We start from the raw sequence: 24,148 nt of genomic DNA on the forward strand, positions 1-24,148 counted from the left end.
TAGTGCTTTTTTAAAATTGAACATTTAGACAATCTCATATGAGTTTTTGTGATTTTTAAAATAAGTAAGTCTCTTGAAAATATTTTACGGAACTATATTCATGAGATGGGTCGGTCTGATCCATATTTAGAAAGAAAATAATATTTGGCAAAAATTTGTGTAAGACGGGTATCACGAGTCGTATTTTGTGAGACATGTATCTTATTTAGGATAATCAATGAAAAATTATTATTTTTTATTCTAAAAGCATTACTTTTTATTGTGAATATCAGTAGGGTTGACCCGTCTCACAGATAAAAATTCGTGAGACCGTCTCACAAGAGACCTACTCATAATATTTTTTGCAGTGAAAAATAATAATTTTCCCATATTGGGTAAGGATCTGTCTCACAAAAATTAACACAAATATTTTATATGACTTTTGTGTTTTAAAATATCATTTATCCTATTAACTAAATTTATATAATAATTATAAAACTGGTACGTGTAATATTAAATTATGGCTCAACACATTAAATTAAGAGAAAATTCAACATATAACTTTAAATAAATTATTGCACACAAAGATTCTTATTTGATTGTTTTAAAAACAAGTTGTTTGAGATGAACTTTCTGTTTTGACTTATAAAAAAAATATTAAAAATATTATTTTTTATTTCAAATATAAATATAATCATACAATCATATATATGTATATTTATATGATAAATGTATTTTTTTTTCACAAAAGAACAAACTATAAATGCAAGTAATCATATTAGATTAGATTGTTTGTTGGTCATACAATTGCTTCTACATCCCAGTAATTAGTGTGTGGTTGAGGCCGAGTGTGAAGGAGCGAAAAGATCAAAAAATGGCTTTGAAGATTTATGTAGATCGAATGTCGCAACCTTCCCGTGCAATCCTTTTGCTCTGCAAGTAAAGATCTCTTCTTTGGTCGCTTTATATTGACAATGTTTGCAATTCGTTGCCCCTCTTTTGGGTTTTTTTTTTGGGGTTATTGAATTTCTTTATATCTGATCCGATCTCGTTTAAGGGTCAACGGGATTGAATTTGAGGAGGTAAAGATTCAGCTTGCGAAATCGGAGCATAAATCCTCTGAATTTGCAGGTGTCACGCTGCACAACCTGGATTTCATGATTCTGTAGTTAATAAAGTTTAATGATTCTTGTACTATCATGTGTGAACTCGAGATTCATCTTTGTTTCAGAAATAAACCCTATGAAACAAGTTCCAGCGATTGTACATGGTGATTTCAAGCTTTTTGAGAGGTACCGTTTAATTAATTCTGCGAAATTAATTATTGTTAAAATCTTAAATTTCATATCATTAGATATGTAACATTTGCTCCATGATTGATCTGATTAAGGGATGGTTTATATGTGTTTGCAACGTCGTTTTCTGAACTTGTTTGGCTGGTTTAATCCCAGATGGTTTGTGCTTCTCTCATATTAAATGGTTGAGCTCTGTAATTACAAGCTGGGCTAATGAGTCAATGGTTTAATCACTTCTATTTATGTGTTTCGTTCATACGTTATTGTTTGAATTTCGAAAAAATGGAGTGCTACCCTTTGGAAGTTGTTCGAGCTTGGTTTGGGAACATAATCGAATGCTATGTTCCCTGGTTGGTTTCTCGAGTCACAATGAAAATTTTAATAATCTGAGATCCTTCCCACCTAAGTGACAAATATTTTTGATTTGATCTTTGTAAACTGTAATTGGATTTATGACCTATCCCCTCTCGTTTATTTACCAACTCTTTTTTGTTTATTTATACTAATGTTTAGAGAATGAAGATATAAGCCAGTTTTTTTGAGACCATAAACGAGCCCAGACCCGAAAGACTAACCTTTTGAGTGGGAGAGCTCCCAAGCTTATTGGCGGCTCATGAATTTCTTGGAGAGCTAATGAGGATCACACCAATTTGCTTAATCTTTTCTTTTGCCTTTTTTTGCTAACCAAAATACAAGCAATTGCAAGTTTATTATAGCATTATTTATATCTGTTTTCAATTTCGGTATATCCTGCAGTCATGCAATACTGATCTACCTGGCTTCTGCATTTCCTGAAGTCGCTGATCACTGGTATGCTCTTTCTCTTTCGTCATTAAATTTCCTTCTAACCTCCTGCACTCATAAAACATATGCATTTAGTAAAACGACGTTTTGGTAAAATTAAATGGCTTTTGGCATGGTTTGCTGCTTTTTAGTGGAATTACCTGTTTATGTTTACAATTTGGTGCAATTCTACTCTAGCAAATGTGTATATTTGTTTGATCGTTTGTCAATACATCATAAATTCCTAGTCGCTAGAAGGTAGGTAAGTTTGTTGAATTTTTACCATGTCTGTCATCAATTTACACGTCTGGACTCTCAAACAGGATTCAGTAAGGTAAGAGCTTTTTGCGAGAAGAAAAATCATTGACATCTATTTAACCTTGATACTTAACACCTCTATTGCTTGAGTTTTCCTACAGAATTCCACCTGATTACTCGTCTGTGTCTTTGTTAGTCCGCCATCTTTTATGTCATGGTATATTCTACATACTTGGCTTACTAAATTCTTGAACTATTGTTCATCGGTCCAGGTATCCAGCTGATGTGCAAAAGAGAGCAAAGGTTCATTCAGTCCTTGATTGGCACCACTCCAATTTGCGCCGTGGTTCAGGTGATTTATCTGCACATCTAGAATTATTTCTTGATATTATGCTAGGACTGATCCATGCCGCTCCGCTGATATTGTTTTTCCCAGAAGTGCAAACTTTGCAACTGTCCTCACAAGGACATATTGGGGCACTCTTACTGTTCTAACACCGACCTGTCATATAATACTTTATTTTCAGCTGGATACGCTTTAAATTCCACTATTATACTGGCATTTGGTCATCCCACAAATCCGAAATTAGCAGCCGAAGCTGAAAAAATTTTGTCAGCCTCTCTTTCAACAATTGAATCTTTTTGGCTTCAAGAAGATGCACCTTTTTTGCTTGGAAACTCTCAGCCTTCCATCGCAGATCTTGCTTTAGCCTGTGAAGTCATGCAAATTGAGGTAACATTTTTTTCTCGGAAAAATATGTATTGTTTCGAAATTAACAAATGCTTCAACAAGATGAGAGAAATTTCATTTTCTTTCAACACCCCTTCTCCCGTGCTAGGTGGTGGAAGAGGAGGATCGTGACCGTATTTTAGGACCTCACAAAAGAATCTTGAAATGGATCAAGGATTTAAAGAATGCAACGGAACCTTACTTTGATGAGCTTCACTCGATCATGTCACCTGTCAGAGAGAAACTAAAGGAACTGAAGGTCCAAGCTGCGACCAAACTATGAGGAAGAAAGTACTAAACATTGAACGAACTTTCTTGATGTATGAATATCAGATAAAATTGCTAAAGCGTTCAGGTGCTATAATCCTAGTTTTCTGTTGTGATGGTTTGATTTGTGGATAAGTGAATATCCTGGTTTTCTTCGACACTACTCAAGAGGATTCTATAAAATATCATTGTTTTAGTTAGAATTTCGCATTTGTAAAATTCCCAAAATTCTCATTTTTATCTTTCAGTCAAATCAAATTATCTATAGGTTTCAAAGAAAGTTTTTATTTAATTTTGATATGCTTATCTTGATATATATTTTAACTCAATTTTTTTATTGACAATTCTATACGGAAGGTTCGATCTTTGGTGTGGGGGCAGTGACCACACCCAGGATCAAGGGTTGAGATTCATATCATGGAGAATAAAAAAATTTAACAAAAAAAAAATATTGGGCCAGAATTTTCCATTCTATACAATCATTAAATATATCATCAGTGTGAAATTAAGAATATTATTATATTATATAGTTTAATATTTTATATTTTAAAATTTTAAAATACCATCTACAATATTAAGTTACGATATATATATATATATATATATATATATATATATATATATATATATATATATATATATATATATATATATATATATATATGCACGTGGAAAATTGCAATTTTGACAATTATAGTTATTTTTTTAATATAACATTGATGTGATATCAATATTACATTGTATAGTGTCACATCAAAATATCGAAATATACAAGATTAAAATTAAAATTTGATAACATAAAAAACAAAAATTATAAAGAAGGAAATATACATCAAAAATACAATTTTCCTATATATACATATTAGGATAATATCAAATTATTGATCCAACAGATTAAACATCATATATTTACTATTGTAAATGCATAAAGAAAATACACATAAAATTCTCAAACATATCTGCCTTGTTGAAGTATTAAATTAGAAGAAAATTCAGTATATTTAAAATAAATTTAAATTTTCAAATATGATTTACATTTTAAAAAAAAATCCTTCACTTAAAATCATATATATTTATATTATCTCTTCATACTAGACTTATTATTCTATTTTTTAGGAGAAATTTATTTTTCACAAAACTATAAGAATGGGTCTCATGTGAAACCGTCTCACGGATATTAATCTGTGAGACGGGTCAACTCTACCCATATTCACAATAAAAAGTAATACTCTTAGCAAAAAAATTATACTTTTTCTGGATGACCCAAATAAGAGATTCGTCTCATAAATTCGACTCGTGAAACCGTCTCACACAAGTTTTTGTCAAACTATAAATAAAAAATGAAATAAATAAAGTAAAATCTAAATAAAAAGTTGACCAAATCAAATGTTTGACCAGGCGATCATATGAGCTTAGATTGTTTGTTTGTTGGTCATACAATTACTTCTACACCCAATAATCAGTGTGTATGATCGAGACCTGACCGAGCGTGAAGGAGCAAAAAGATTGAAAAATGGCTTTGAAGGTTTATGTAGATCGAATATCGCAACCTTCCCGTGCAATCATCATGCTCTGCAAGTAAAGATCTCTTCTTTGATGGCTTTATCTTTACTGTGTTTGCAAGTCGTTACTCTCTTTTGTGTTTTTTTTTATTCGATTGAACCGTAAGAGCTACGTTTCGTGTGTACTGCTCAAACAACAGTAGCCAAGCAAACCCTGTATCATACTCTGCTCGAAAAAGTGTTTGTAGGGAGATCAAACTCTTCGCCCTTGGGCAAGTGGTTTCGTTTTTGTTGGGCTTAGTTAGCTGTAGCGTGTGAGAAAAAGTTTACGCTTTCTTTTGTTTAATTGCTAAAATAGCGTTTCTAGAGTTAGGATAGTTGTGTTTCAGGTAGTATAAATAGCTTCATTTTCACTCCATTGTAACTTTCGACAAAAACAGATAAGAAAATGAGTCCTTAAGCTCAATTCTCTTCATGCTTTTTAGCATGGTACCAGAGCCATTAATTTTTTCGTGCGATATCTGGATGATTTCGTTGCTTGTTTTTTGCGATTGTGCATTGTTTTTGAGGCGGCAGGTACTTCTATTGGTCAGTGCTTGTGTTCGATCGGTGTAGGTGTTGTTGGTGTTCAAGATTCATTGAGAGTGTTCGCGATTTGTTGGATTGCTCGATGCTCGCAATTTGTTGCTCATTGACTGATATCGCGATGGCAAATTCAGGTAATTTCAATGATTCTCTGTTTTTACATCCTTCCTATACACCGGGGATGAATTTAGTAAATGATCAATTGCTTGGAGTTGAAAACTATGGAGTTTGGGGTTGAGCTATGCCAGAAAATAAGATTGCCTTCAGCGATGGTTCTTATCCGCGACCTTCTGTCAGTCATGCATGCAATGCATTGGTTTTTTCGTGGCTCATGAACACCGTGTCAACTGTCAAATGATGTTTTTGGAGGAATTACGGATGCGTCGATAGTTTGGTCTGACCTGAAGGAACAGTTTGATAAAATCAGCTAATGGCGGATTTTCTAAATTCATCGTGATATAGGTCGATTAACTTTAGGGAGTAGTACTGTTTTTGCTTATTATTCTGGATGAGTATGCATCTTTGGCCACTCTTCCTTCTTGCGGATGTGCCACAGCAAGGCAGATTAATTCAATTTCTAATGGGATTGAATGATAGCTAATGAGCAAGGCCTCAAATCCAGTAATTTCTACAGCTTCCAAGATCTGACCATATATCAAGATCTTTGAATCGTAGAGGACTTCGGCCTTCTCGGTTGCTAATGCTACCCGTGCTCTTTGTAGACCGGTAATGCTTGCAAAGCAGATTCGACAGTTGAGGAACAAGAACTGCAAGTCATTCCTTTTATGGAGAAGAATTCTCATTTATTTCATCATTAATCAATGTGGCTTCAATCCTACATCTTCAATCGTCTCACGGATGGTTTCCTCCTCAATAGAGTCGGGGTGACTCCTTCCCTTGCCTTACAAATATTATTCCTCCTCACACGCACACACTGACACACACTCACAAGAAATGAACTTTTTTTAAAAAAATCTTGGTGTCTATGAGCTACCTGAATTTCCCTCCTATCCTCAAGGTCAGTCGTAACAGGAACTTGGCCCGGGTAAAACATGACTGGAGCGCGATTGTTTGAGACATCTACCGCCTCCTCCTTGATTCCGGGGAGGCGTTTGATGGCCTTCTCAAACGAACAGAAGGCTGCAATGCAGCACTCTGATAAATCGTGATTAAAGAGTAAAAAGTGATATGAACTGGGATAGGTGCTTCTTCAGGCTAGAAAATAAAATAAATTTATTATCTTTTTATTCCTTTCCAAAGTTATAATTACATGACAAATTGATTTCACCAAATCAATTAACCAGGAGCGATAAATATGAACTCGTTGCTTAAAAAATTCTATACTTGACTTGAGGGGGTAATTAGATAGACTCTTCTTAAATTATATGTTTTTTTTGTAATCAAACAAAGAAATGAGTTTTGTATACGCTCCCATATGGTTTAGATAAAATTCAAATCCGAATAATATTTTGTTTGAAAAGTAAACAAGATCGAATCAGTAACAATTACTACTCAATTAATTTTTAGGTAAAAACCAGTAACAATTACTACTCAATTCATTTTTAGGTAAAAACTTGTGTGAGACAGATATCTTATTTGGGTCACCCATGAAAAAATATTACTTTTTATGTTAAAAGTATTATTTTTTATTGTGAATATGGATAAGGTTAACCCATCTCACAGATTATGATCCGTGAGACGGTCTTACATGAGACTCACTCATCTAACTTCAGCTAACAATTAAAACATCATTCGTTTTTTTATAGACAATAAATATGTGACCTAAACCTAACAAGACTAATTAAAACATTTCACCATTCGTTTTACCCTCTCGCTAAAATGTCATGCATCACAGAAAATATTAGGCTTGATTTCAAAATTGTTGAATAAGATAATTGAATAGGTTTTGGGTCGCCATAAATGATAATGCAAACAAAATAATGCAATTATAAAGAGACAAAGCGTTGCAAATAACGACATAATACATCCACAAAATAAGTAGCAAAACGAAATCGACCCGAATATATTGTCAACTAAAAAAAATCGTTTTTTTAGCACAATTCAGCAAACAAATAGAACTACTCGAGAGTCGAGATTTAAAACATCTAAGATTTGCAATGGGAGAGATGAATGCTCCAATTTGTAGACCAATCTTCAACAAAGTATGTATCATCATGTAGCAAATGCAAAAGGTGTCTTAACTGATAATTAATTACTTGCGAATCTACCATGCCACTTCAAGATAGCAAATAGAAAACAAGTAAACTGGTTCGAACAGATGTCCCTGAATTCCATAGAAAAGAGAAGACATACACGAGTCTTCATCCAAAGAAGTCTTCTGAGTATGACGTTTGTCCAATGGCATTATGTCTAAGAGCTCGCCCCAAAAACTCGAATCCTCTGTTCGATAGGAGCACGACAATACAGGCATGTGGCTCTTCCTTTCTTCCCATAAGTCCCGTTGCAGTTGGTGCAAATAATTTGATGAGCACAAGGCAGGAAAACGATGGAAACTTCTTCCTCCATGCATATCATACAGTACCTATCATGGCCAACCTCTTTTTCTGTAGAATCTTCTTCTAAAAGATCAAGCTCGCGCAGCAAGGTCGTAATGTTTCTTCCTTGTTGCTCATCAGAGTTTTTCAGCATTGTATTGTTAGATTGATCTTCAACCTCTTTGGATTGTGCAGAATCTTTGAGGCGTGCATATTCCTGCTCAAGCCTTCGAAGGTCATCCTTATGACGTTGGAAGTCGATCTCTATCTTAACGCGCATTGATTCAAGCTTCCTTTTGTTATTAGCCTCAGATGCCTCTTTAAGGCATCGTTCATCTTCTAGCTTAGCAAGAACTTGCTCCTTTTCCTTTTGCTCTTGCCTCCACTTTGCCTTTCAGATTGAAATTCAAAAACACGGTTATTAGTTACTTTGTTTAAGGGGTATAAGTTTATTGACTATGAAAGGTGCCCGATGTGAATGGAGTACTGAGAGTCATTTAGAAAGCAAAATAAGGAAATAAATCAGATAAAATAATGGATCTCATTTTATCATGTTCCCAGTAGTAACTACTTTCCAATTAATAAAAAAAATACTTTCCAATTAACAGAGAGTGTTTTGCAAGAACTAGACAGTGAGAAAAGAAATACAATGGCTACTATAGTTAATAATCGATCACACAAATAAGGTTGCAGCAATGCACATAATTAATAAAATGTAGATGATAGTATTATACATGTATCATAAGAATGTCAAAAAGTTTCGTAATTCACAAAACATTACCAATATCCAGGCGGTTCAGATCTTCAAACCCAAATGTTTTCATTACAAATTAATTGATATGGAATAGAGGTTCAGCATAATATGAGAAAATAGTAATGCATGAACCCGAGCTTGGCAATAAGGATGCTGAAATTATGATATTTCAAGAAGAAAATTTGGGGAGAAAAACTTAAAAATTTGAAGCAGTCCTGAGAGAATCACACAATTAAATTTTATTGAGTAGTTTTTATCAAGGTATCATGAAACATTACCGTGCATTTTTCGTGCAATTGTTCAACTATTTACTCCTGCATACGTATCTAAATAAAATTATTACTCCAAAAAATAAAAACCAGATAAACCATCACAAGGCAACAAAGATCATTGGACTAAATTATATTAAAAAGGGAAATAGACTGTACCTGGATTAGACCGTCCTTGTCACATATAGTACTCTAAAAATTTGCTAGTTCCGGAAGACAAATTGAATAGCGAATTACAAGACAAAATATGCATTACAAAGAACATATTTTGGAAATATTAATTGTAAATCATGTACGTCCGACAGATTGAGCATGCCCTGGTAATGCCTGTCTGTCTACGAGGGAACTGCTTTTCATTCAAGACCCAGATTTTAAGTAGGAGTTAACAATAAAATCTTTCTCATCACATACAGGAAAATCAGGTGATAATGACACTGGAGACACCACCAACAAAGTTCAAGTATACCAAATAAGTACAGGTATAATATAACAGTTGCCAGCCGTGAGCTGAAAGAATATCTGAAATTCTGTAGATAATAAATCTGAATTTATCTCTGTCTAAAACAAATTCATGTCAGTTCAAGAAAAGTTGACATCACAAAATGAGAAGATCTCATCAAAGGAAATTAGGAGTACCATAGTGTCTTAACATTCAGAATAGAATGAAAAATTGAATTCATGCTCAAGGCCCTTGATAGCAGCAACAAACAGCAGGAAGATACAAAACCAAATGCGTGCTTCCCAAATGAAACAGTCACAACATCAATTTCGGACTGTCACGTGGTGTCATCATAGAATGTAGCAGATACATTAAAACAAGGAAGTACAAGGAAGTTAATTAATAACGGTCAATAACATTTTCTGCACGTGAAAATTGCCTGTTAGCAATTGAAAAGTTTGAAGTATCACATACCTCGGTATCCATTGAGGCTACCTTGACCAGAGCCAACTCCTGCTGCAACTCTGATATCTTTTGTTTCTCTTCTGTGATATCCTCCTGCATTTTGGCCTGCTGTTTCTCCCAGGCCAAAAGCTTCTTCAGAAACTTTTTCTCTCTTTTCGCAACTTCCAAACAGGTGGAAACTGATTCAGATGCACTTAGTTTAGCCGCCTGCATCTCTGCTCTGATTTCCGCATTCTCGGTCTCGAGCTTTCTAACAGCAGCGTTTGCGCGGTCCACTTGACCGCTTGCCTTTCTTAAAGCATTCTCTGTCTCAGACACCCTCTTCATGGTGGAATCTTCAGGGGTTTGTTTCCCCTTTTTCAGCAGCTGGACCACCTCTTTCTCTATTCTTAATGTCTTAAGTTCGGTTAAATCATGACTGAGCTTTCTTGCAGCTTGCACTGCCTTCTGCTGAGCCCATTCTTTACGTTCTTGCACTTGTTTCTCCAAGTCCTTTATCTGATTAATTAAACCCAGGATCGTTTCATCTTTCTGATCCAATGGCAGTTGTTCTAAATTCTCATCAAGATTCAAGTCCCGAAACTTATACATCACGGAGTTTATCACATCCTGATTCTTTTCATTTTGGGATTCCTCACTGTGCCCAGCAAGAACCTCAAGTTTTCCAGGTTCATTTGACAAATCCCCAGAAGACAACGAGCTAGGACAAGCCTGTGACTGACTTTGAAAATGCTTCGAGTTTGCTCTAAACCCTGCAGCAAACATAGCAACGTTTCTCTTTAACAGATTCTTCATCGAAGGGGTGAGATTAAACCTCTTAGGACACTCGATCTCCCTCTGTAAAGTCATGTCTGATGCATGTGGAAGAAATCCGTTTGTTGGTATTTCAGACTTACCACAATTATCGAAGCCCCAGCCGCTATGAAACTTACACATCGCTGGGGGAACCCCAACTGTTCCTACATTGCTAAAATCGCTCTCAGAATTCCCAGTACCACTAACCAATCCACTCTCGCACCCATTCCCAGCAGACAATGGGGAGGCTTCCGGAATTTCCATCATGCTGGCACGGCCAACATGGAGATCGCTCATCAACAAACACCACATAGCGTCACCTTTACTCAGATGAGGCCTAACTTGTTGCAACAAACACACCATTCCCGTAAGTGAATACTCTTCCATCTGTCTCAAGTTCAAAAAAGTCACGGCATCGGCTTCCTCATCATTGCCCTCGTTACACCCATCATTACTCAAATAAGCCAAAGAATTAGACAAAATATTTGTCAAAGCATCCATCCCACCATAACAATACCCATTTTTCAAAATAGCCTTTATAGAAACTTCCTCGTCATAACCCAATCCCACGAGTTTATTAATAGCCTCATTGTACAATACCTCCAAATTCTTGAGCAACACATCCTCTAACTGTTCCTCAGTGCAGTAACCCCACCCATGATCATCAAATCCAGAGCCCGAACTCAAATTCGGGCTCAGGGTCGGGCTTTGGGTCAAAACATTGATGGCAGTTCGGGAATAGCTGGGATTAGCCTCAGATGTATTTGCTGATTTCTCCACATCACCCTGTGACATGGGATTAAAATGATCGGACTCGGGCTCGACTGATCCCGCCCACCGATTAGCCCGAACATGTTTCTCTTTCACTGTATGTTCCATTTAAGAATCTAACTAATAATCCTGTAAAAATAAACAATCAGGCCCAAGAATCCTGTAATAACAATGAATCGAAAATCAAACCAAATAATCGGCTACACACATGCACAAACACCATTTGTATGCAGAAAGAAAGAAACAGAGAAAGAAAGAAACTTACGGATTAGGTGATTTTAGGGTTTCGCCAAAAAACTATGAACAGCCGTGAATTTTGTGATTGTGGGCAGCGCAGGGTGAATGGTATGTTTGGCCTTTTTATGTTTGAAGAATGGGATTTCGTGCCAGACGGGATGGACCCATTCGGAGCAAGACCCGGGTCGGGTTGAACATCTTGAAACTACCTTACCTTTGATTCGCCCCAATTTTGGATATATAATGCAAAATTCCATTGGTCGTGTTTAGAATAGAATAAGACCAAAATTATATAATTATATAATATTATCATCTATGGGATAGTCTAAATGCAAAAACATCATCTCAGGCTTTTACCATGCACTTCTACCAGGTATTCATGGTCACCTAATTTTTTTTACTTTCAATTTATTTATTTTTGCTATCTTCTTTGATATTTTTCGGATTTCTGTTCCCGGTTAAAATCCCGAATCCCAGATATATAATTTAACGATCAATCAGAGAAATGCAATGGTTATAAAAACGTAACACAAATCTTGTTAGATCATCAGTAATTACATATATATATATATGATAATTAAAAAAGCTCTTAATGACAACAGGACATGACTGTTTTACGATAGTTACAAATAACTATATATGATGTCGTTTATTTTGATGTTTTCGTTTATCTTTCAGATGGAAACTTCAACAGCTTTTTTATGAGACTGTTGACGACGATGACGGTTATTCAGTTGAATAATTGATTAAAAAAATAAATTATATTTATTTATGTCAAAAAGACCATTTTACCCTTCTCATTAAATATATTACCACACAAAACATTATGTATTGATGTTGAAATTAAAAGCAGAGATTCAATTGGAATTGAGCATTAAACTTCTTTAACCCTGAGTGAAATTAATCAACGTTTAAATGAATTTTTTATCACATACTTAAAAATACTCTAAAATGGTTTAATGACGTATTAGAGGGGTCCTCTCGCATTACCAAGCTCCACCACCACTCGCAAAACTCCACCACTTAAATTAGTTTGGAAATTTATTATTTTTTATAACAATAATTTTTTTATATAAAAAAAAAAACCATACCAATTGGATTTTACAAAAGTAACCTTATCAATTACGAAAAGTATTTATTTTCTAGTAATTTTTTAAAGATAACTATCATATTCCATCGATTTTCCAAATTTTTAAAAATGTTTTCATCATTCGTACTTTTGAATTTATAAAAGGCAAAAACTTGTGTGAGACGGTTTCACGGGTCGTATTTGTAAGACGGATTTCTTATTTGGGTCATCCCATAAAAAAGTATTATCTTTTATACTAAGAGTATTACTTTTTATTGTGAATATGAGTAGGGTTGACCCTGTCTCATAGATTATGATCCATGAGACAGTCTCACATGAGACTCACTCCTTATAAAAATATAAGATCCACTTTAAAAATATTTTACAATTCATAAACTATTTGTTAAACCAATAGTAAGGAAAACTTTCCTAAATTGGCATAGAGGAGTGTGTGGACGATATGAGGTTTCCAAAAGCGAAGAGTATCACGAAAAAGAGTAGGTCTTTTGTGAGACGGTCTCACGAATCTTTATATGTGAGACGAGTCAATCCTACTGATATTCACAATAAAAAGTAATACTCTTAGCATAAAAAGTAATATTTTTTCATGGATGACCCAAATAAGAGATCCGCTTCACAAAATATACCCCGTGAGACCGTCTCCCACCAGTTTTTGCCACGAAAAATTTCGTTGCCGATTATTTTAAAAAAAAAACGAATCCAATTTTTTTTAAAAGAAAAATTGGATGGTACTTCATATGTGGTAATTATCTTAAAATTACAAACTAATTGAAGTACATTTTATGGTATTTATATGGTGAAAATGATAAAATTTCATATATTGACGGGATATTTTATGGTGTAACCATTGTATCACATTGAATAAATAAACTAATATATATACATATACACTAGGAATGTATACGTACGATGCACGTAGGTGACTTAATAACGAAAAATATAATAACGAGAATTATATAATGTTTAAAGTCGTTTGTATAACATCATGTTTATAAGTATTTATCAATCTAAATATATCACACAATACATAAAAATATATCATGACAATAAATCATACATATTCACTTATTTATATGAAATTTTCAATCCGCGACATAATACAACTCTTTTAAATGATAAATCAGCAAAAATATTTTTCGTTCAAATATCATTCAAAATGAAAAAAACAATAAAAATAAAATTAACAGAATAGCGAATTTTACCAAAATCAAAACTAAAATTTACTTAAATAGAGTACACATAGACAAACGTCAAATAAAATTATCTTAATTTACTAAATTATCATAATAATGTTAAAATAAAATCATTAAACTTGTTATTAAGGTAAATATCACTTTTGCTTTTGCTAACTTTTAACACATTGTGGATTTTATTTAATTTCTATGTTTTTTAGAATACATATTATAAATAATTAATTTTATATCAGAATCAATCATTTATAAATTAATATTGGTGATTAATAATTTAAGAAAAATAAAATTTTAATATAATACCACTCAAATAAATATATATAGTAAAAAACATATATAAATAAGATAACATGTAATACTCAGTTAAAAAAATTTATTTATATATAAAATTGTAATATATAACAAACGATAATAAACTATCAATATAATTTATATTTATTATAAAGATTATATGGATTAATTTTTTTAAAAATTATATCATAAATTTAGTTTAAAATTTAGAAAAAAGAAAAAGAAAAATGTGTATTAATGTCTAAATATATCTAAAATGGACAATGAATCAGAAAAGTTGACTAAGAAATGTAAATAAATAATTTTTTTTACATAAAATTTAGAAAATAATAATTAATTTTTTTTACATAAAATTTAGAAAATGTCCAAATCTATCAAAGATGGACAGTGAATAACAAAAAAAACCCTTAAAAAGACATATTAATTTAATTTGCTAACTTAAATGAACAAGTAAATGTAAAAAAATAATTTTTTGGCATTAAAATTAAGAAATAAAGAGGAATGTGTATTTATGTCCAAATTAATTTAAGATGGATAATGAAATAAATAGTTTTTTTACATAAAATAAAATTTAGAAAATAAAGAAGAGTGTGGAATAATGTCCAAATCTATCAAAGATGGACAATGAATCACAAAAAACCCATTTAAAAGACATATTAATTTAATTTGCTAACTTAAATGAACAAGGAAATGTAAAAAAATTATTTTTTTGGCATAAAATTTAAGAAACAAAGAGGGATGTGTATTAATATCCAAATTCATTTAAGAAAGACAATGAATAAAAAAAACCCTTAAGATAACCTAATAATTTAATTTGCCAACTTAAATTAACAAGGTTATATAAGGAAATTCACAATTGAATTGATATAAGCAAACTTAAATGAATAAGGATATATAAGGAAATTCACGATGGTTTATTTATATGCATGTTAGATGTTAGAAATATATATACACACATATCTCAATTTCCTTTCCGATCCGCAACCAAATCGTTAATGTTGCTTCTGTGAACTCCATCTCGTCTATATATATGTTCTCCATCAGTATACAAGTGCAGGAAAGCCTTCCTCCTAAACATGGTGGTGAACTTGTCACGTCCCGAGACCGGGGTTAGTCGACATCGGCGTTGTTTATCAATCACACAATTAAAAACAATCAGCCTCGTAGCACAGTATAAACCGAAATACCAGTTTATTAATCATAATTTCTCAAAAACTTGAGTCTTTACAACTGAAATAACTAATGCGGAAACCTCTAACATGAAATTAAAACGACATAATTCGAAATAATGATAACATGACTAATACTAGATCTCGAAGAATCACCATCCCCAGAATTGTTCTGATTCCTCTTCCTCCACCTGTTCTTCGGATTTATCTGGGAAGGTTGTAAGGGGTGAGTATTTTGGGAAATACTCAGCAAGCGGGGGAATTTGAATACCACAAAACATTTTATAACAATTTCGAATCATAACATAGCATGCTTTTCATAATCGTAACATCATAATCATATCATAACAACACTGCGATTTTTCACCTTTCATGGTTTACTGACGTCAGTCCCTAAGTTTTAATCCTCTAAGGAGGCGAGGCCATAGAACAGTTCTATCCCTACTGTTAAGGGCCATATGTTGGAATTCCACCCACTTTCAAGGAATCCTCACAGTGCCAAACATAAACGTACCAACTTTCGTAAAAAACGTATAGACAAAACGACGGTACTCGACCGTATTTTTAAAACCAAAAAACGAAAACTTCATATGCATAAAACCAAAATTTAAAACAGCCCACTTACCTTAAATTCTTGATGAAAAACGTGAATAACTAGGATTGCTTGCAAATGAATTTCGAAAATTCCTCTTCGGCGGCTAGACGGCGGCAGCGCTTCGCTGTGCTCGAAAATTCCTAGGGAGGCTAGGGGAGAGTCTCGAAAATTTGGAGTTGAAAATGGTGTGATTTTCGAGTTATAGGGCCCTCCTATTTATAGGGGTTGGCTGTTATCCTGATCGAGTGATATCGCGTTTGAATTTGAATCAAATCTTTATCGAGAATCGTGATAAAATCGTGATAATGGGTGATATTCTAAATCTTTCATCTCAATCAAATCTCGAAAATATACACGATATTAATTTAAATTTATCCCAGATTACACCATCCTAGTATAATCAAATTATTAATCTGATATTAAACTGATATGATCACGATACTACAAAATCCCGGGTTTTACGGAACTGCTCACTGACCCTTCGGAACATTTCTTGGATGGGTGTCGAGTACTTACCGACAAACGTAGAAGCCATCTTCCGCCCAGTGGGTGCATGGATGTCACAGACAGTAGTAGACTTCACATTGTTTGGGGTTTGGGATCCACTCGACAAAGTATGACGAGTTCTTGTTCTGGACATTGATCATCCGTTCATTAACTTCATTGGTGCTCATCTTGCCACGGAACACAGCAGATGCAGTGAGCTGTATCGACCATGTCGAGGATCGGCAGCACACGTCATGTTTTTGGTATCCCACATTCGTAGGGTTGAGAGCACGGTAGTACTGCTGTGATCCACGAGATGTTAGTGCAAAACCAACCATGAAGAAGTGGAGTCGTGGCAATGGTATAAGATTGACTGCCACAACTTCCGAAGGTCTGAGTTGAGCTGCACAGGGAAGCGCAGACAACAAGTGACACCACTCATTGTTGCAGATATCAAATGGTTCAAGTCTCCAACTAAAGCATAAATGTGTTAAATATGAACTACAATTTATAAAAATGGCCAAAAAACCTAATTATACGAAAAATCTCCATCCATACAAAAGAATTTCTAATGAAAAAAATCAACTCTTCCAAAAACAGAAATGTCTCTTTCTGTGAATAATTTGTTTCCATCTATTATTTCTATGTAAGTAAAAAATCTGAATATTTGTGCTGGGCACAAACTTTACTCGTTTCCATATATAATCCCAAGCAAATTACATTATATAAAACAAAAAAAGAGAGATGTATTTAGCCAAACATATACAATGTAAATGATAAATTATCATTTTACTTGTATTTTTTCACATCCAACAACTGAAAGAATATGAACGAAGAAACCATATTTTAGCAAATTATAAAAAAATATTACTCTGCAAAATGCGCCTTCAAAAATCGAAACCTGGTTAATTTACCTACACACACACATAACCCAGACCAGTGCACCAGTTATGGGCTCTTCTTTGCATTCTTAAGGTTGCGCAATCTCATAACAAGCTGTTGTCTTTCACCTTCTACCTCTGCAAACTTTAGGCTTATTTCTGAATATCTGCCCTGCATTTCCTTCAAGTCTTCTTCCATTAATCTGTTCTTCTCCATTAGTAGAGCCATTTCGTTTCTTTTTTCATAAACGTCTCCTGTGGTACTCTTGGAATCCTTTAGCACCGCTGAAGATAAATTTGGATCTTCGCTGCATTGGCAAAGTGCATTGAAGGTCGACTCATTGTTTATTTGATCTCGAACTCACATATACTAAAAGTCTGAGTCATTCTATTACATTCTAGCTTATTACTGAGCTCCCTGATCAAATGCTTTATTCAAAGTTCAAACTTGCAAGTGTCTAATTCATACATGAGTAAGTCGAACAAAATAATTTTGGCTCGAAGACATGGAAATGAAATTTTGGAAAAATGTTCAAGCTATGCTCAAGTTAGATATAAATTTATGTATTATTTTAGGTAGGTCAAATTAGATTTGCTGAAGTCATACCCGTTCATTGATGACATCGCAGAATCGTTTGACGAGTTGAACTTTTTGCTCAACTTTTCGTCACTTTTGGTCGATTCTGGCTTCGATGCAGAATTTTCAGCCACGTTTTCCTCCGGTGCAACCACCTGCTTCCAAGGAGACACCTTGTGTCACAACTTCCTACAAATCTCTTATCAAAGCAACAATGAACAAACGGCTAATTTACAAACCTTTTCAACAGCATTTTCGAGAAGAAGAGCACTGCTTTGTTTGAACACTTCCAGTCTCTCTTCTAACTCCTGGATTTCATTTCGAAGATCTTTTTCCCTCTCCAAAAACAAATTACTCATTGTTTCTAGAGCCGTTTCTTTTAAAACGATTTGTCCCTTTCCACCATAGAAATGGAATTAGAAATTCGAAATTAACATTGAAACATATTAAAGCTGGTGAACTCCATATAGTGCAATAATACAAATATAACCAGGGCAGGTTTACCTCGAGCAACTTTATTCGCTCCTTAAGATTTGCAACGTCTTTGTTTCCACAAGGAAGAGTTGCGGAGTTATTTCCTCTATTATTGATATCCTTTGTCTTCTTCTCCATGCTCTTGAGTGCATCTTCCCTCTTCTTTAGATCATTTTGTAACTGCATAACTTGCTCTTTCAATTTCTCGTTTTTTAACTCATCATTAGATAAAATATGTGTCAACTCGTTATAATGAGACTGAAGAGTGTCGAGATCTGACTGCAAAGATGCATCTATCATTTCTTTTCTATCCAAAAGACATCTCATTTTGTTTAGTTCCTTTTGCAACTCTTCAGCTTCATTCTTTACCAACTTTACAGAGATTTCCAGTTCAGCTCTTTCATTATACCCTCGCTCCATTAGTAACTCCATTTCATTTGTTGATTTTCTCATTTGTTCCAGTTCCTCTTTTATTGTTAAAATTTCTTCTGAGAGAAGCTTCTCAGTTTCTGTAGCATGAGTTTTCTGTTGTTCCATTAATGCCATGTTACTTGAAAGTTGATGCAATCTTGCCTCGTAATGATCCTTAATCGATTTGTGTTCTTCAGAAGCATTTTCAAGCATTTCTTCAAGATGTATTTTTTCCAAACGCAGCTCGTTTGCTTCAGCAAGAGATTTGATGGCCAGTTTCTCATTGGCTTCAAATGTAGATGCCATCTTCAAAGAAAGCCTTCTAAATTCGTCCTGAAGTCGCTCTGCGGTGTGTGCATTTTGCCACCGTGTTTTTCTTAATGTTTCCTCAGCTCTTATTGCTCTTTGTTCTTGCTCAACTTTGGAGCACATAAGAGCTTCAAGATCATCTTCGAATCCTAGTGCCTGCTTTTCAAGCTCCTCCTCTAAGACCTTGGCACGAGCTTCAAGTTCACTGATCGTGACCAATGAATCAGTAAATTCTTTAGATCTTATTTTTAGTTCATTCTCCAATTTTTCTATCTGAGATTCAAGTTCACATGCGGTAGTATAAGAGGATGAACATTCATACTGTATTTTGAGTTGTTCTTGAATCTGGCTTTGCTCTAGCCTATATGATATTTCATGATTTTCCTGTTTCAGAATCTCATAATCAAGGGCAATCTGCTCCATTTGCAACTCTAATTCATCTTTGTCCCTCCTAAAGATTTCTATTTCACCACGTAAATCCACCATCTGCTGTTCAAGCAGATACACTTCCTTTGACCCACTGTGGTCATTCACAAGCTCCTCTAGTGCCTTCTGTTCCTCATCGTCCGTTTCAACCACAGAGTCGCAGGACTTTTTCTTGGTGTCAATTAATGCCAACGATCCGTTGGAGAGGCTAGATATTTCTTGATTTTTCTTTTCCAACATCTCGTCCAGATCTTGCACAGCAAGAATTAACTCGGCATTAGATTCTTGTGTCTTCTGAAGTTGAATTCGAAGGTTGACATTGAGTTCTTTTGCGTGATTTAGTTCTTGCCGGAGCTCTTTAACAAGTGTCCGAGAATCTTCTCCCTTGAAATTCAAATGGGATTGTCTATGAAAAGCTTCAAGCCTTTCACATTCTTCCTTCAAAGCACTATTGCCCTCTTTCAAGAAAACAATCTCCCGCGAGAGGTCCTGTCCTCGTTTACTCTCTTTCACTATCTGTTTCCGAAGAGTTTGCAGTTCTAACTCGGACATCTCAGCTTGTCTGGATAGAGCAGCAACCTCGGTTTTAAGATTCTCGATCACATCCAATGGTGATTCAGAATGCTGACGTACAGAGGTCTCTCGTGGAGTACCGGAAGAGTCATCTGTACTTGCTTCAAGGGCTGAATTTCCGATCCAGTCCCATTGAGATCTATGATGCACTTCGTAAATACCTTTCATTCCATCAGATTTGGCTCCTTGAGACCTTGATGACACAGATTCACCATTCCCGCAATGAATACTATGATTTTTTATCTGGGTTTCCCAAGGCATGTCGATTCCCGAGCTGCTTTCAGAACTTGATAGCGTAACATCAGATTCACTAGATGCTTTACGGTTCCTTTTCGTTTCAAAACTTTGATTATTATCTGGGGTAAAATGCACGTCCTATTCAAAAGTGAAGAAGTTTTAGAACTATTCACCCACATTCAATATATCATACAGATGAGAGATACAGGTGAAACATAGCAAGTAAGAAAGAGCCATTAGCTCAAGAACAAGGGATCACGTTACCTCAAACAAATCCTCTTTTTTGGTTCCATCTGTGTCGTTATTGACGAATTGTGCCCTCAAGCTGTGATCTTTGGAATTCATTATCACATTCTCGCTTTCTTCAAGATCTCTGCAAAGAGTGAACAAGTTAAATCAACCATCCTAGTAGCAATGGACGTTCAATGGTAGACAAAGACGTAATTGGTTCCTATTAGCACCTTTGCTCAATAGATTCCTGTATCCTCTGAATCGATACCTGTTGAGACACATTAATTCAAATGATAATCCTTTCCAAAATACAATGTAAAAATTATTAGGAATCCATTGATCACATGATACAATTGATTTTAAGGAAGAAAGTTTCCAGGTATAATACCAACTAAAAACTAAACATGGAAATTATTGTTATTAGTACGTAGCTACTGCTCTACCGGTCCCTCTGTTCCTCGCATAGGATGGATGAGACTCTTACATGCAATATGGCTTCCAAATGTGATTTCTCAAGGGGAAGTGACACCAATGTGACCTTGTTAGCCTCGGCATAGCTCGAAAAATCTATAGAAGCTTCTCCAACAAGTCCAGCCTTCGGTTGCCCCTGTAGCACAAGAAGAAAAGAACTAGTCACACAAACAATTCACTTGGAAGTAAAGTAAAGCTAAACTTCAAGTGGCCTCTCTTACTGTCCCGACAGCAAAATAGTATTTCCTCTCATGAATCTTCCCTGATTTTGGGTCCCGATTAAATTTCACAGTTTCATACACAGGATTCTCCCATAAACACCTCCCATCACGAACTACAGCCTTATCGGATTTCGCTGTCGGCTTTCCAGTATCACCAGGAATAAGAGACACCATTAATTCATCGCCTACCACCTTCGTCAACTGAACATTCAATAGGTTAATCATACAGATCGCCATCATTAAAATTATTTTCTTAAAAAATTGAATAATGTTTCTTTACTTTCCAAGAAAATGCCGCAAAAAACGAGAAGTTTAATAACAACAATGCAAACATGATTCCTTAATCTGAAATAGATTTACATAGTATATGTAATACTTTCTCCCAAGAATTAATTGATTTATTCAGAAAAAGTAAAACGTATTAAACAACTAAAATACTTACGACTGCCTCAAAACACACCAATGCTTATACGGCAAGAATTCAATCTTGAAATTCATTTCTTCCGCATACCAAGAAAAAAAATGTACATATATTATACCTGAGCTGCATGAAACTGCAACTTGAAAACAGCTTTGACTTTGTTCTTGTCGCTCCTCCATCGCGCCGACTTGAACATTTTTGCTATTTTACCTTCATTCACACACTATATCTTTCATGACCCAAACTCGAACCATCCGGAGCTCAGCTTATAAACTCACAGGAGCTCCGGCGTACAGTCCCAGAAAACCACCATTCAATTCAAAACTCACTAATGCACCCCAATTCCATGCGCCTACTTCAATTTTAAACCTCAGGAAAGGCTAAAACAAATGAAAAGTTGAATTCCAGAGGCATGTTCACTGCATCAATGCTGTCTAAAACCCAGTGAATTATGGAGAATTGACACCGACGATGGAAACCCAGAAACTAAAATCGAGATTGAATTGATGGACGTGGCTAAGCAGATCTAAAGAAGAGATCGTTCCTTTTAGTTGCTGATACTATGGAAGCCTGTACCATAGCTAATAACTCCATCAGTTGTGCTCTCAAAGCTTCTCTCTCTATCTATACATACATAACGTGCATGTAATTGTTTAGTTCTTTAGTTAATATAATAATTTAAAATACAGTGAGAAGGTGTATAATTATATATTTATTTATTCTGTATGTTTTTTTTAATTTTTTTTTTTTACTATTTTACTGTGAAATTTCTCTCATCAACTAATTAGTATCTCTGTATATTTTTCTTTTCTTGCAAATAAGGAAAACTGGATGAATGGTTTTCTTAATTAAATTAAATAATATAAATAAGAAAATTAAACTAAAAAATATCAAAAATAAAAATTCCTAGGAGCCGATGTTGAAAACCTCGGTCCCTTGATGAAATGTATAAATTTTATTTTTTTAATAAAAAATTTCTTGATTTGGTTATGCCAATTAACAAAAAAAGAAAAAAACATTATAGAAAAATCATATTAGATAACAATTAAGATTATAACATTAGCATAGGATTCCGTATACCACGAGGCTAATAATTAGTAAATGTTTTTTTTTTCCAAAAAAAAAAAAAAAATAGATCGTGGTAGGCTTCCATAAAATGTGGAATTATTGGCAAAATGAAAATGTAAAAAAGTGGATCCCATACATAATAGGAGTCCATGATTGATTTTTGGTAGTCAGTATTCGGCTTTTTTTAAAAAAAATAATATAAAAAAATAAAATGATTATAAAAACATCACAAGCTGAAAAAATTCGTAAAATTATTACAGTACGTAATAGGTTATTTATCGCCCTTCCTGATTAAACACCATCGTGAGTAAATAAACCATCACCAAATTCATTTCACCCATGTATATAATATTCTAAGAATTTTTTTCCAAACAGGTTATTTTATCGCCCTTGCTGATTAAATTTTTTTCGCACAGGCGTGTAAATTAAGGTTACCGCAAATGGCCAAGTTTCTATCCACCGACAATATTGCTTCCAGATCCATGTTTGGAATCTCCGAAGATAAATAAGGCTGACGAGGTTACGTAATTAATGTAACAAAATTGGGTGATTGGTTTATGTTCTGAAAATGATCTTTTAACTTTGAAAGCGCCCCCCTCCTTTTTTTTATTATCACGTGAGAATCTATCGTAGTTAATCTTCAGTGTGTATTATATTATGTAAGGCTACGTTTGGTTGAAAGATAGAGTAAACTAATGATTAGTACGTAAATGATAAAGAAAATGATTGTGATAGGATTGTAATATATGGTGTAAAATAATATTATGTTTGGTAAGATTTTTAAGTGTAGGATTATTTTGAATTTTTTGATGAAAAGACGAATTTGCCCTTCCCCTTCGCGACGGCGACAGTGGCGGTGGTGGCCGGCGGTCGGGCGGAAATGGTCTGCCGGAAAAGGTCGGCGGGTGAGAGGGCCTGAAACGTCGCTATTAGCGACGGATTTGCCGGAAATGGTCTGCCGGAAATGGTCTTGCGACGGATTTACCGTCGCCGATCTTGTTTAGATCGGCGACAATTTCTGAAAAACCGTCGCTATTAGCGACGGTTTTTGAGAAAACCGTGGCTATTAGCGACGGTTTTTGAGAAAACCGTCGCTATTTGGGACAGATTTTTACAAACCGCCGCTAACTTGAGTTTGAATTTAGGAGAAGGGTAAAAATGGAAAAATAGGAGGTATTAAGAGTGAGATAATTTATCACACCTAAATTGTCAGTATTATTTGTCCAACAAATAGTAGCTACAGTGCGGGCTTTTCAATTTTATCACGGGCCCTCGTATTTCCTAAAAATCCAACCAAACGGGTGATTAGCCGGGATAAAATAATCTATCCCGGCTAATCACCCGAACCAAACGCAGCCTAAATCTTCAGACTAATTCTATATTTTGTAAACATATCTTGTATG

General features: G+C 34.5%; 3 protein-coding genes across 6 annotated transcripts; 1 reads left to right on the forward strand and 2 right to left on the reverse strand.

Annotated features, from left to right (window-relative positions):
• The first annotated feature begins 725 nt into the window (after window positions 1-725).
• LOC140832092 (glutathione S-transferase T1-like) lies at window positions 726-3,515 on the forward strand. Its single transcript, XM_073195902.1, has 7 exons — window positions 726-918; window positions 1,037-1,110; window positions 1,211-1,271; window positions 2,031-2,084; window positions 2,588-2,667; window positions 2,843-3,048; window positions 3,155-3,515. The coding sequence occupies exons 1-7, from the start codon at window positions 854-856 to the stop codon at window positions 3,326-3,328; spliced, it is 714 nt and encodes a 237-aa protein (XP_073052003.1). The 5' UTR covers window positions 726-853; the 3' UTR covers window positions 3,329-3,515.
• Window positions 3,516-7,413: 3,898 nt separating this feature from the next.
• LOC140832094 (MND1-interacting protein 1-like) lies at window positions 7,414-11,814 on the reverse strand. 2 transcript variants are annotated; one of them, XM_073195906.1, is made up of 3 exons: window positions 11,653-11,814; window positions 9,831-11,547; window positions 7,414-8,285 (listed from the first exon to the last, which is right to left on the reverse strand). In XM_073195906.1, the coding sequence occupies exons 2-3, from the start codon at window positions 11,493-11,495 to the stop codon at window positions 7,770-7,772; spliced, it is 2,181 nt and encodes a 726-aa protein (XP_073052007.1). In that variant the 5' UTR covers window positions 11,496-11,547; window positions 11,653-11,814; the 3' UTR covers window positions 7,414-7,769. The 2 variants fall into 2 exon arrangements, with proteins under 2 accessions (XP_073052007.1, XP_073052005.1); XM_073195904.1 differs by having other exon boundaries at window positions 9,831-11,516; window positions 11,653-11,813.
• Window positions 11,815-16,422: 4,608 nt separating this feature from the next.
• Window positions 16,423-22,324, reverse strand: LOC140832095 (uncharacterized). 3 transcript variants are annotated; one of them, XM_073195908.1, is made up of 10 exons: window positions 21,796-22,324; window positions 21,257-21,457; window positions 21,049-21,171; window positions 20,795-20,832; window positions 20,598-20,706; window positions 18,408-20,471; window positions 18,143-18,298; window positions 17,934-18,058; window positions 17,360-17,634; window positions 16,423-16,848 (listed from the first exon to the last, which is right to left on the reverse strand). In XM_073195908.1, exons 1-9 carry the CDS (start codon window positions 21,871-21,873, stop codon window positions 17,394-17,396), a joined length of 3,135 nt encoding a protein of 1,044 aa, XP_073052009.1. In that variant the 5' UTR covers window positions 21,874-22,324; the 3' UTR covers window positions 16,423-16,848; window positions 17,360-17,393. The 3 variants fall into 3 exon arrangements, with proteins under 3 accessions (XP_073052009.1, XP_073052010.1, XP_073052008.1); XM_073195909.1 differs by lacking the exon at window positions 16,423-16,848 and having other exon boundaries at window positions 16,949-17,634; window positions 21,257-21,448; XM_073195907.1 differs by lacking the exon at window positions 16,423-16,848 and having other exon boundaries at window positions 16,951-17,634.
• Window positions 22,325-24,148: the final 1,824 nt, after the last annotated feature.

Source organism: Primulina eburnea, chromosome 5, assembly GCF_022965805.1.
Source record: "Primulina eburnea isolate SZY01 chromosome 5, ASM2296580v1, whole genome shotgun sequence".
Classification (NCBI taxonomy): Eukaryota; Viridiplantae; Streptophyta; class Magnoliopsida; order Lamiales; family Gesneriaceae; genus Primulina; species Primulina eburnea.

Bases quoted from the DNA above. Each gene is read 5' to 3' on its own strand.
- LOC140832092 (XM_073195902.1), top strand. From the start codon at position 854: ATGGCTTTGAAGATTTATGTAGATCGAATGTCGCAACCTTCCCGTGCA. The intron at 2,085-2,587 runs GTATGCTCTTTC...TCATCGGTCCAG, and splicing joins CCTGAAGTCGCTGATCACTG to GTATCCAGCTGATGTGCAAA. The intron at 2,668-2,842 runs GTGATTTATCTG...CTTTATTTTCAG, and splicing joins CAATTTGCGCCGTGGTTCAG to CTGGATACGCTTTAAATTCC.
- LOC140832094 (XM_073195906.1), bottom strand. From the start codon at position 11,495: ATGGAACATACAGTGAAAGAGAAACATGTTCGGGCTAATCGGTGGGCG. The intron at 8,286-9,830 runs GTATGTGATACT...TCAATCTGAAAG, and splicing joins TAGCCTCAATGGATACCGAG to GCAAAGTGGAGGCAAGAGCA.
- LOC140832095 (XM_073195908.1), bottom strand. From the start codon at position 21,873: ATGTTCAAGTCGGCGCGATGGAGGAGCGACAAGAACAAAGTCAAAGCT. The intron at 20,833-21,048 runs GTAAGAGTCTCA...GTGTCTCAACAG, and splicing joins ATTTGGAAGCCATATTGCAT to GTATCGATTCAGAGGATACA. The intron at 17,635-17,933 runs GTATGACTTCAG...TTGCCAATGCAG, and splicing joins GCGATGTCATCAATGAACGG to CGAAGATCCAAATTTATCTT.